Source organism: Marmota marmota, unplaced genomic scaffold (assembly GCF_001458135.2).
Source record: "Marmota marmota marmota unplaced genomic scaffold, marMar, whole genome shotgun sequence".
NCBI lineage: Eukaryota > Metazoa > Chordata > Mammalia > Rodentia > Sciuridae > Marmota > Marmota marmota.
Window position 1 is genome coordinate 53967327 of NW_025999968.1, and position 13715 is coordinate 53981041.

At 34.9% G+C, this 13715-nt stretch overlaps 1 protein-coding gene across 13 annotated transcripts in view; it reads left to right on the plus strand.

Moving 5' to 3' along the window:
* Itsn1 (intersectin 1) overlaps positions 1–13715 on the plus strand; it is a 168020-nt gene that overhangs the window by 51820 nt on the left and 102485 nt on the right. For all 13 annotated transcript variants that reach the window (XR_007347748.1, XR_007347749.1, XM_048803614.1 and 10 more), the window contains exons 13-16: positions 2231–2380; positions 2470–2610; positions 6683–6770; positions 7208–7347. Coding sequence is in view for 11 of the 13 variants with exons in the window: in XM_048803614.1 (XP_048659571.1) it covers positions 2231–2380; positions 2470–2610; positions 6683–6770; positions 7208–7347 (519 nt within the window). In the remaining 2 variants the exon portion in view is untranslated. The remainder of the gene's footprint in view (positions 1–2230; positions 2381–2469; positions 2611–6682; positions 6771–7207; positions 7348–13715) is intronic.

The window sequence follows — 13715 nt, forward strand, 5'->3', positions numbered from 1 at the left end:
GAGGAGGAGAGGGAGGAAAGAGATTTGAGAGGCGAGAGGTTAAGCAGCTGTGGACAACCTTGTTAATAAACACATTGAGCTTTTGTCTTTTCTCTTTGTAGAATTATTCAAATGATGTTATTAATGTAGGGCAGTCTGTTTTTCCTTTTTCAATTTTTTAATTTTTTGTGTGTATTAAACTACTGGCCTCATAAATGCTAGGTAAGTTGTTCTACCACTATTTCCACATCCCCAACCCTTCTTTCTTCCTTTTTTTTTTTTAATATTTTATATTTTTAGTTGTAGTTGGACACAATATCTTTATTTTTATTTATTTTTTATGTGTTTGCTGAGGATCAAACCCAGGGCCTCTCACATGCTATGGCAAGCAGTTCTACTGCTGAGCCACAACCCAGCTCTCTTTCTGCTTTTTTTTTTTTTTTTTGAGACAGAGTCTCATTAAGTTGCCCAGATAGGCCAACTTTGAATTTGTGATCCTCTTGCCTCAGTCCCCCGAGTAGCTGGGATTACAAGCATGTAACCGCCCCACTAGGCTGTTGTTTTTCCTTTTAATAATCTGGAGATTGTAGTGTATTCAAAAGTTACACAACCATCACACTGTCTATTCTGGAGCATTTTCATCATCCCAAAAAGAAACCCCTTACACTAAGGAGTAATTATCCATTCCTCTTTGCCCCCAGCCCCTGCAACCACTTCCTTATCTCTCTAGATTTACCTGTTCTGGAAGTTGTACAGTATGTGGCCTTTTGTGTCTAGATTTCACTTTGCCTACATTTTCAAGGTTCATCCATATTTTAGCATGAATCAGTATTTTATCCTTTTTTTATGGCTGAGTAGTATTCTGTTTTATAGATATACTACGTTTCATTTATCTACTCATAAGTTGATGAACTTTGAGTTATTTTTTTTTAGCTATTACAAATGCTAATATCAACATTCTTCTATAAGTTTTTTTATTGCACTGTCTTATAACAAACTAAGAGAGCAGTTAGGTGTTTTTCCAGATTCTTTTCTCTGTATTTACACATTTATATAAAAATGTAAAGATTTATGTGGTGGCATGGGTGGAGGTTGTATAATTTTAAACCACTTGATGTTATCAAAGCCATTTTATTGTTTTGAGACTGTTCCCCTGCCCCCCTAAAAATATGTCTGGGAAATCTTCATATATTCTATGGTGTCAGATCTGGAAAGGGACCAAGTCAATCTCTTGTTCAACTTCACAATTTTACTATATTACTACAGAAGCAAAGCTATGATTCTTTTCACATGAATGAAATATAAAGATGAGGAATTTTTCTTTATTAAAAAAATACTTTGGTTTCATCTCCTGCTGATTGCTCTAGACAGTATGTAGCCATAGCTGCCTTTTGTTCAAGCAAATACACACAGATGCTAACAAATTTTAGATATTTATCTATTTGGTATTGGAGATTGAAGCCTATGCATTGCACAGGCCAACCATGCATTCCACTCGCCACCCCAAAAGATTTCAGTTACCAGAATGGACAATGGAAAGGCATACTACCTTCCTTTTTTAAAGTATTTATTCAGAATTGTTTAGTAGACAAATTTACTATTGCTATGCATTGCTAGCCCCTGGAGTTTCAGTGATGACTAGATGTGCCACTTGGCCTCCGGGACTTTGCAGTGTGATTGGGAGCTTGCTGAGTAAGAGGCAGTCACACTACCAACAGCAAAATCTATACAAATATTCCAAAACTGAAAACTGCTGAGACCAGAAACACTTGTGGTCCCAGCATTCTGGATAAGGAAAGCTTAACTGTAAATAATAGTTTCTCTTTTGTTGGGAAAAAAACAAGTTTTGTTTGTTTTAGTTCTTAGATTTAAGATTGATTTAGATTTAGAATTGTTTAGATTTAAACTTGATTTTACTAAAGAAATTTTCCTTCCTATTTGTGAGTCTGTAAATAAAACGGAGCACTTTTATTTAGTATATCATGCATTCTGGAAGGCATGAAGAATGAGATTCCAATGTGAAATGATCCTGTTGGTTGTCATCTTATGTAAATATAATTAGTTCTGAATATTCCCTTTTTTTCCTTAGAAGGAGCACTGATTTTTATAAAAATTTTTATTGCTTTATGATATGATTTCTTGTAATGTCTATATTTCATCCTTAAAAGGAAAGACTTACTACATGATACTTTTGTTAAGAGACATGTTAGAGCATAAGAACTGAAAAATTAATAAACTGTGACTTTGACAGGCTGCGAAACGGGAACTTGAGAGACAACGACAACTTGAATGGGAACGGAACCGAAGGCAAGAACTTTTAAATCAAAGAAATAAAGAACAAGAGGACATAGTTGTATTGAAAGCAAAGAAAAAGACTTTGGAATTTGAATTAGAAGCTCTAGTGAGTGATATTTGATCATGCTTTGGATATATACTACCATTGAACCATTAAAAATGGTAATAATTCCTTTTATCTTTCATTTGTTAAAGAATGATAAAAAGCATCAATTAGAAGGAAAACTTCAAGATATCAGATGTCGATTAACCACCCAAAGGCAAGAAATTGAGAGTACAAACAAATCTAGAGAGTTGAGAATTGCCGAAATCACCCATTTGCAGCAACAGTTACAGGTAAGAAAACAATGTATCACAAAAGATTTTAGGCTTACATGCTTGCCTCTGATTCATTTTATTTATTTATTCATTCAACAAACAGTAAGCATCTACCATATACTAGATTTCTGGGGAAAAAAGGTGAAGAGGGTGGGGTCCTTTTCTTAAAAGTCAACTGTCAAGTAAACAAACTCAACAAGTGTTTGCTACACACTATTAGGTGCTGGGCTGTCTTTTAGGTACTGAGGCTATAGTGTTGAGCAACGGAAATGACACCGAGAGTGAGCTGAATGGACCTTACCCTCTGTATGCAAGAGGGACACATACTAACAGAACTATAAAGTTTGTATCTATGAGAAAATGAAAAGTGCCAAGGACAGTAGAAGGGAAGGCAGTAGAGAGTCCTGGTGGTTAGCAGTGTTGTGATTTAAACTAAGGTAGTCAGGGTAGGCCTTTTGTGAAGGTGACATTTGCACAGATTTGAAGTCTGTGATGGACTAAACTATGGCAGAACAAGTTTTAGGTAGGGATACAGCTGTGCCACCAGTGACCTGAGGCTGTAGCAGGCTTCTGGGATGCCAGGTGGAGGCCAGACCATACAAGACTAGTAAATAGGTGCAATTAAGATTTTAGTGGGATGTAAGAAAGATGTGTAGGGTAAGACTTGAGACTTGATAGTGTGCTAGTGGCAATTTTGCCTTCATTTACCTCTCATCTATTATCTCACCTGGTATGATTGAACTGTTATCTCACCTAGTTTGGTATCAAGCATTGAACTACAGGTAGGGCATCAAATTCATGCAGATATTACCTGCAGATCATCATATTTGACCACAGTGACTCTTTCACTTCTTTTTCTCAGCATGATGATTTCAAGATTGATTTTTCAATGTTGTTGAGTGAATAAGTACATTGTTTCATTTTATCACTGAGTAATATTTACTAATCCCTTCACCTGTTGATTAATATCTGGGTTCTTTCTAATTGGGGATTTTCATAACTAAAACTACAATGAATATTTATGTATAGTATTTTTGTGGAATTATAACTTATGTCTCCAAGGCAAATTTTTTGGAGTGTAATTGTGCCATATAAGTCTTATCTTTAAACCCCCCTACCACAAAACTGTCAATGGTAGAAATTATTTGTACCTCTTCACATTCTAATCAGCAATCTGTGAGTGATACAATGGTTTCTCATCCTTACCAATACTTGGTGTTGTCATTATTTTAAAGTTTGACTTTTCTGGTAGGTATGCAGCAAATATATTTCATTTTTTCTTGTATATGCATTTCCATGAAGACTGATGATGTTGGTCAACGTTTTACATGTTTCATGGTATCATTTGTGTATCTTCAAACTATCTGAACTTGCCTGTCCGTTTTTGGTTGAGTTGTTTTCCTTACTATTGAATTGTAAGACTTCTATATAAATTTTTGTCAACAAGTCATTTGTCAGATACATGATCTGCAGATATTTTCTCCCAACTTTTGGGTTGCTTCTCATTTTCGTAATACTATTTTTTAAAGGACAGAAGTTTTAAATTTTGATAAGGTTTAGTTTGTTAATTTATTTGTATGATCATGCTTTTTGTGTTCTAAGAAATCTTTGCCCCATGACTGCAACATTTTCTTCTGTTTTCCTTCAAAAGTTTTATGTTTTACATATTTAGGTCTATAATCCATTTCACGTTGGTTTTTGCATATGGTCCTAAGTTAGAAGTTGATGTTCATTTTTCTCCGTATATACCAAGTGCCATTTATTGAAAACACTTGGCTTTCCCATTAAATTTCCATGGTAGCTTGTGGAAAAGCAGTTGCATATATTTATAAAAGGTCTGTTCTGAACTCTTCCTTTAATCTGTATCTATCCTTTCACCATCACCTTACTCCATGGATAACTATAGCCTTATTCTGGTTTTTGAAATCAAGTTTGAGTACCCTGTTATTGTTATTCTTTTTGAAAAAAAAATTTTGCCTATTCTAAGTCATTTCCATAAAAATTACAGAATTAGCATGTCAGTTTTATTTGTTTTTTTTTTCCTTCAAAAATATCTAGAACTAAAAAAATTTTTGTAGAACATTGTTGCAATTCCTTTGAATTTATTGATCATTTCAGGAAGATTTGACATTTAACAATATTGAGTTTTATAGATTATCTCTCAATTTATTTAGGTGGTTGTAAATTTCTTTCAGCATATTTTTGTAGTTTTATATGTGTTTTTAAAAGTTTTCCTTAAGTATTCTGTGGTCAATGCAATTGTATATTGCCTATTTTTTATTTCAGTTTCCAACTATATGATGTCAGTATATAAAAATAGAATTTATTTTTTATAGTTATTTTTCTGTGTTTTTTTTTTTTTTTTCTTTTCTGTGTTATTGTTTAGCTAATTTCTCAGGGTTTGTTTTTCTTTTTTGCGGTGCTGGGGATGGAACCCAGGATTGCACATATGCTAGGCAAGCAGGTGCTCAACCACTGAGCTATATCCCCAGCTCCAGTGTCTTATTTCTTTCTTTCTTTCTTTTTTTTTGGTACCTGGGGATTGAGCCCAGGAGCACTCGACCACTGAGCCACATCCCTAGACCTTTTCTATATTTTATTTAGAGACAGGGTCTCACTGAGTTACTAAGTGCCTCGCTAATTAATCTGCTGGCTTTGAACTTGTTATTCTCCTGCTTCAGCCTCATGAGTTGCTGCAATTACAGGTATGCACCACTGTTCCTGGCTTCCTGTACCTTATTTCTAAAAGAATGTTTTGTAGATTCTTTAGGGGTTTTTAGCTATATAAACTTGCCATGCTTGAAAAAAGACAGCTTTATTTTTCATTTTCTAAACTGTATGCCTTTTATATCTATAAACAACTATGTAAATAAGTCTAATAATTTTGATAAAATAAATTCACTGAAATATACAAATTATCAAAATAGAGTGAAGAAGAAACAAAAAACCTGAATATTTATATATCTATTAAGTAAATTTACTGTTAAATATCCTACCACAAAGAAAACCCTAGACCTAGAAGGCCTCACTGATAAATGTCACCAAAAATTAAAGAAGAGATATCATTTCAACATAAACATTTTAAAATAGAAGAGGAAGGAATATTCTCTAACATTTTCTGAGCTCAGCATTACCCTGATACCAAAACCAGACAAGGATAAAACCAACATCCTCAATATCCTTCATAAATTTAAATGTGATTTTTTTTTTTTTTTTTTTTTTNCTTGGTTGCTGAGGCTAGCCTCAAACTTGGGATCCTCCTGCCTCAGCCTCCTAGTTTTTGGGATCACAGGTGTAGCCATGGTGCCTCTTATATCTGAAAAGCCTACCATTTTACTGAAGTGTGTAGAAACTATAGAGGATATTTACAACTGAACTTAAGCAAATACTGTGCTTGGTAACCCCACAAAAAAAATTCCAAATAGCATTTGTACAGTATGGTTTTAGTTTTTTTCATTGTGTCAGTTAAAATAAAGGTGGTTCAAGACTTTTATGTACCTGTTTAAAGTTCCATTCTTTGTGACAGAAAAACATGCACATTTGAAGCAGTTAAGATTCTAGTGGTTAAAAATCTGTTTTGTTCCCAACTTCAGGTATATCATAAACCTAAATTCTGCCCTATTAAGTATTAAAGCTCAGATTATAATAACAGAGTAATTCCTACCAAATTAGTTTACAAGCAATTGGGCCACTGTATTTATACTTGATCTCCATGCAATTGAGAGATCCTCACTTCTGTTTTCTGTGTGCACAGTGTTTTTGAAGTGCTATCTTTAAAAGCTTATAAATGTCCAGTGAGACAACAAGAATGTAAGCAATACCAAGGAAGCTATAACTGTCTTAACTTTATTTTAGTGAAAAAAACACTTGGCAAACAGTTTATTCCTTGGCAAGAAAGCAAGAGTCACCCTGACTAGCAGTTAAATGTGGTTCACCATAAGGACTTGGGAAGAGCTGACTAACCTCTCTGCTATTCAAGCCATTCAGGAGTATCTCTGAGGGTCAAGAAAACTGACTTAGGCACTAATTCTGCGTGTGGACATCAGAGTGTTCCCTGTCATTCACCGTTGTTTTTCTCCTCCTCCCCTAGGAATCTCAGCAAATGCTTGGAAGACTTATTCCAGAAAAACAGATACTTAACGACCAATTAAAACAAGTTCAGCAGAATAGTTTGCACAGTAGGTATTTTATTTATTTATTTATTTTAATAATTTTTAGTTGTGGATGTACCTTTATTTTTTAAAATTTATGTATATTTATATCGAGGCCAGTGCCTCACACATGTTAGGCAGGAGCTCTGCCACTGAGCTGCAACCCCAGCCCCAGAATTTTAAAGTTGGCTTTTTCCCTCCCTCTCCTTTAATTCCTTTCTCTCTCCTTCTCCCTCCTTTTCTCTCTCTTTCATTTTAAATATGCTGGGGATTAAACCTAGGGCCTCACCTCATGCGTGCCAAGCACAGCTCTATGGGCTCTACTGCCGAGCTGCACCCCAGCCACAACCTTTTTCTTTTTTACAGACAGCAAGAATTTTCTCAAGTGACATGAAAATGTTAAAAAACATTTCCCTCACTGCCAATTAAAGTTTTTCCTGTCTCTCACTGTTTTTCTAAAATAGGAGATTCACTTCTTACACTCAAAAGAGCCTTAGAAGCAAAAGAACTAGCTCGGCAGCAGCTACGAGACCAACTGGATGAGGTGGAGAAAGAAACTAGGTCAAAACTGCAGGAGATTGATATTTTCAATAACCAGCTGAAGGTAACTGTTCTCTGTGTGCCTACATGTATGTCTTACCCTTTCATTTTCCTAACTGTCCAGCTGATTAGTTGATGTGGAATCCCAGGCAGAAAAATGTATTGAACTGGCATTTCAACCTTGGTGAAAGCCTTCACATTTATGGATGAGCATTATACCATCTAAATTGCATTTTTCTTCCTTGAGATATAAAAATGAATTTGGCATTTATAAATTCTGGATCAGTGAGTGGCCCCAGCATTATGTCTGTTTTTAACCTGAATTGTTTTGTATACATTTTCATCTTTTTGCCTGTTCATAGCCATATCAAGTGGAATTTCAGAAACCAGGCCCTCAAGCTTCCTCTTTCTTGTGTTCTTTGCATACTGCTCAGAGGGATTGTTTTTCCTCTTAAAACTGAGAATTTTTCTGCCACTTCTTGCCTTTAAGATTGTGCTTAAATAAGTAGTCATTTTGTTCCCTCACATTCTAAATTTTTATTGTTTAGTGCACTAATTGCTTTTCTTTTGTGGCAGAAGTGGTGTATGTTTTTGTCACATTTGCACAGGAAAACTTAGAAAAATGCCCGAGCTCTGAGGGAACATAAAATAGTAAAGATCACAGGTTCTTTCTGATTGCTTTCAATTTAACCTCACAACTTTATCATCCTAAGAATGTTAACTCTTACAAGAAATCCAGAATGGAAACAGCTCATTTTCTCTTCTTCTTTTTTTTTTTCTTTTTCTTTAGTATTTTTAGTTGTAGATGAACATAATACCTTTATTTTGTTTATTTATTTTTATGTGGTTCTAGGGATTGAACCCAGGACCTCACACATGCTAGGCAAGCACTCTATCATTGAGCTACAATCCCAGCCCCACTTTCTTTTCTTTCTTTCTTTCTTTTCTTTTTTTTTTTTTTTGGTGCCTTGGATTGAACCCAGGGTTGCTTAGCCACTGAGCCACATCCTCAGCCCTTTTTGTTTTTTATTTTGAGACAGTCTAGCTAAGTTGCTTAGGGCCTCACTAAATTATTGCTGAGGGGGGCTTTGAACTTGCAATCTTCCTGGGTCAGCCCCCAGGAAGCTTGTCCAACAAGTTCATCTCTTTTAAATAATTATTATATGTTATTTTAAATTTAAGTAAGCTATTAGAGTTTTTAACTGCTATGTTCTTTTAGAAATTGGATGTGATACTTTTTTTTTTCTTTCAAAATATTTGTTTTTCTTTTCTAACTTAAAATTCTTTATAAACTTGTTTCTGGCCATTTTAGCTTTTGAAACTAGGAAGTAAAATTCCTATTCTTTATTTCTAAACCAAAAAAATTAAAAATTAAAAAAATTATAAAGCATATTTGAGATTTTTAGTTTACATCTGGATTGAAAGATTAGACCAGATTGTCTAGACATCTAAATTTGAGGTGTTTGTGCTGTTTTTTGGAGCATTAGGTAATGAACTTTGCTCAGTTGTTCAATTCCCAGAATGTACTGTTCATAGAAACAGCACAATTTTTTTTTAGGAAAAATATTTAGCCAACCTAGTATTTTTCTTCACTTTGCTTTTATGCTTATGTTGTGGCGGTGTATGTATTATCTGTATTTTATATTTGTATGTATGTGATTTAAGTGTGGCATATAAGTATTGAAAGTGCAGCTGTAAGTTCTCCATCTCTAAGTACAATCAAAATCCTCACATATGGGTTCTAGGGATTGAACCGAGGGCCTCACACATGCTAGGCAAGCACTCTATCACTGAGCTACAATCCCAGCCCTACTTTCTTTTCTTTCTTTCTTTCTTTTTTTTTTTTTTTGGTGCCTTGGATTGAACCCAGGGGTGCTTAGCCACTGAGCCACATCCTCAGTTGCAATTTTATACTGTTTTTTAATAATCTCTTGGAATACAATCTGTGAAGTAGTCAGCTATCTTTTGAACTCATTAATTAAGATTTTTGCCTTAATATAGATTTCTTTTAGTTTAATGATTAAGTTATTTTTCTATTTAAATTTAATCTAGTGAGTAAAAAAGTCACAAGCCAATATAACTATATTGTTTTGCCATTAACACTCATTTAGAAAACTTACTGAATGTAATATGTTGTCTTATGGTTATTATTTTTAGAATTCCTCTGAAACTAAAACAGAAGCAATTAAATCAAATAATCAAAAGATTTATAATTTGATTGTGACCACTCAGAGACTGAGTTAACATTTAGTTTATCAGGGGTCTTCTTGCCTACTTTTCTTTGTTATAATCACACTGGAAAATGTGAAGCATTTTTTCTGACCTTAGAGCATGTATTCATTAGCAACTATAATTTTTATATGATGAGATAGAGCAGGAAGAGCTAGTAGCCTGACTTCTGGGATTTGTTGGATATCTCTCTTGATATAGCAGTCCTTACAGAGCACTAAATGATGCAGAACTTTATTTCTGCCTTGCCCAGAGAGAAGTTAATTTCCTGCAGCTAGCTTGATGGTGTAGATCTGCTGTATTTTAAATCTTTTTTTCCTAAAAGGAAACCAGCTAGAGAGTATAGAAAAGAAATTGGCTCTTGGCAGTTGTATTTCATATTCATAAATAATGTTCACATGGAAGAAGAAAATGTAATTCATTTGATGCAGGCTAGTACAAAGCATTTTAATTAGTTGACCAAGACACTAAACCTACTTGAAATTGTTGGCTTCACAATTGAGGAACCAATACTCCCCTCCCCAATACACATACACACACACACACACACACATACACAACTGCTTTCATGCACAAAATCATGTCCAGCTTCTTAGGTATAAAATTATATGGGGAACATTTGTACCCTTATTTATCCCTCATTCTGAAGTATAAGACAGATTGAGAAGTATGTTTAGTATTTAGTTTCTCTAACGAAAGTTTATGAAACTAAGTATATTTTATTATTCTGCCATATATATATATGATCTGATTTAGTCCTTACCTCCAGAATGTCTAGTTCACACTCATTTTTTTGTTTGAGGATTTCTTCCATTTTCTTCAATTCAGGAAGCATTATACTTCCACCTTCCCTATACAAGATCTGATAAGCAAGGATAGAAATTCTCAAGTCTTTATTTAAAAAGGAAATGTTGGGGCTGGGGTTGTGGCTCAGTGTTAGAACGCTCACCTAGCACGTGCGAGGCCCTGGGTTCGATCCTCAGCACAACACATAAATAAATAAATAGAATAAAGGTATTGTGTCCAACTACTATCGAAAAATAAATATTAAAAAAAAAGTAGGGGCTGGGGATGTGGCTCAAGTGGTAGCACGCTCGTCTGGCATGCGTGCGGCCCGGGTTCGATCCTCAGCACCACATACCAACAAAGATGTTGTGTCTGCCAATAACTAAAAAAATAAATAAATAAATAAATAAATATGTTTAAAAAAAAAAAAAGTAAAAAAAAATAAAAAGGAAATGTTTACTGTTGGAGTCAGATTAACAGTTCTTTGTTTCATATAGGAACCAATAGTGAAAATATGAAGCATACTTAGTCCACTGTTGTGATTTACTAGAGATTCACCATATGATCTCAAATTTTGGGCCCTTTTGTTTCTCTCTGATCTTTTAAATATGCATCTAACTTATCACCATAAATCAAGAAATACTGAGGAAGGAAACAAGAATCTTACCATAGCGAATCAACTTGGCTTTTTATTTTTTAAATAAGTCTGAAAAGTGGGGGGGAATGGAAGAGGAGAATAAATTATAGCACCCAAGATACTGAAACTCTTGTGCTAGAAATTCCTCAATTAGCATCTTTTGTATATTTGCTATCTCTGATATGCACTATATATTTTAGCTTTTTGGTGATCATCTAAAATACCAAGCCAGAAATAATTCATTTTGTTAGTGCATGAACTAGTACTAGCATGAATTAGTACTTCCTAAAGTAGTTTTAATTCAGTGGATCAAGTTTTTTTACCATAAATTTCTGCTTTTAAATGTATTCTGCTGTGTGAAGTGCCACATGCCTATGATCCTAGTGGCTCAGGAGGCTGAGGCAGGAGGAATTTGAGTTCAAAGCCTGCCTCAGCAACTTAGCAAGGGCCTAAGCAAGTTAGTGAGACCCTGTCTCACAATAAAAAGGGCTGTGTTGTGGCTCAGTGGTTAAGCATCCCTGGGTTCAATCCCCAGTACCTACCCCCCAAATGTATTCTGTTTGCAACAAATATTCTGTGTTAAGAAATCAGTTATCTCAAATTTGTGTTCCAGAAACCTATTTAAAATTGTCGCTGGGAGTGGTGGTACATGCCTGTAATCCCAGCAGTTGGGGAGGATAAGGCAGGAGGATCAAAGCCAGCCTCAGCAACGGTGAGGCACTAAGCAACTCAGTTAGACCCTGTCTCTAAATAAAACATAAAAAATAGGGTTGGGGGTGTGGCTTAGGAGTTAAGTGCCCCTGAATTCAATCCCTAGTACCCAAAAACAAACAAACAAAAATTCTACAAACTGAATATATGGTTCTGACTTTATTCACAGTGACTTTGTTTAAAAAAAAAAACTATAACTCATAAAGAGTTTAATCCCCAGTACTCCAAGGGGGGAGGGAATTGTTGATTATTTATGACTTTCTCTTTATACCTCAGTTTATAGGAAAATAAAAGCTTGATTTCTTTTGGAGAAGCTATATGTCTAAAATGCATGTAATAAACTTTCTTATAATTGTTTTTCTTATTTATGGTGCTTTCCTAGAGGTATAAAATCATGGTTCTAACAAGTGTCAAATCACACTACCCATAGGGGCTTTCTAGCTTTTGTCTTCACATTGCCTTTGCAAGCGATAGTAGTTACTGTGGCAGTTTTCATCATTACTGTAAATCCTAGTGTTCCATGTCTTAATACTGTAAGAATAATACCAAGCAGCAGCATAAAGTATATCTTACAGTTTGCAAGTCTCCACTGTGTGCCTTTTAAGAGAATCTAACACCCACAGAGGCAAGGTTTTGTGTTTCATGTTGAAAGTTGAGTCCTTGTTGGTCCTTGTCTAGTCACTGTGTACTGGACAAGTCCCAATGTGAATGGCCATTTACACTGGCGCGTTTCTTTCTTCCAGTCAGTGGCAATGGAGGAGGCAATGTGGCAGTGCCTGGCAGTTCTCCTGGGCTGCGTCATCCACTTAGACTTCTTTCTAAAGGTCTCCATGCCCTACTCAGGCAATGCACATCTTTCTCAGACTAAGAATGATGAACCATCTCCAGCTCTGTGCTTCAGTTTCCCCTCCACAGATGAGTGCCCAGTGTCTAAGATAGCATTTACTATGAAGTACTAAGCTTTCTTTGTAACAGTTAATAATAATTAATAATTATTAACCATGGAGTATGATTGAATCTTTCCTCTTGATAAGTTGTGTTTGTGATGGTGTAAGCTCTGAATACCAGCTGGACAAGGTACTGTATACTGTAGTCTTGTCTTTATAACAAGCATTCGAGATTGTTTCATTTGCAACTACAAAATTTTGAAAGAGCATTCAGTTACTGTTTGTGTCTTTGTGTGTTTTTCCATGATGTGGGAGACAGTATTATGGACAGTGTATTATTCCAGAAAGACATAGTATTTTATTTCTTAGTGAAATTTGAGTTTTTAGGACTAATTAAGAATCAGATTTTTTAATACACTTAGGAAATCCTGGCTTCTTAAGATAGACACGGGGGCTGTTAGAACTATAAATTCTATTCATAGTGATACCGGTTCTATACCAGTTAAAAAAAAAAAATGATACCGGTACTGAAAATTGTTCCTAAGAACTAAAGAGATGAAATGAGAACACCAGTTATGCTAAATGAGGTTGTTTGCTTAACTAAGACTTTCTGCTCTTGGTTTAGACACTTGCTTTCATGACAGGCCCATTCATTCTGAAGGCAGTGAAAGGGAAAATGTTTAGCAACCAAGGGAGAAAAGAAAAGAGCTGGAGAAAGAACTGAAAAACAGAATGAGAAGTCAGGGGTTGGGGAAGCATGTGAAGAGAAACAGTGATGGAAAGGAAAAGATCCAGGAAGAGGAGAAGGAGAGACAGGAAGAGAAATAACAGCATTGCTCTCCTGTAATTGGTAGAATAATGTTTGGCTGTTCTATGGTTTGCTATTTTTGTTTAAGATAACATTTTATTTTTGCCTATATGTTTCTTCAGAAAAGACTTCTGAATAGAAGTAGTAAAATCCTCTCATTACTTGTTATTATGGGAACTTTATACAGATTCCTCAAATATAATCAAATAACAGAAAATTCCCCAGCTTCAAAATAGTTAACAGATGTTGTATATTAGATTCTGTGCTTACTGGTAGACTGGGTGGTTGGTTGCTTGATTTGAGTTTTTTAGTTAGAGGTTTTTTGTTTTTGTTTTTGTTTTTGTTTTTTTCTTCTTAAGGTAGTAAAACAAAAA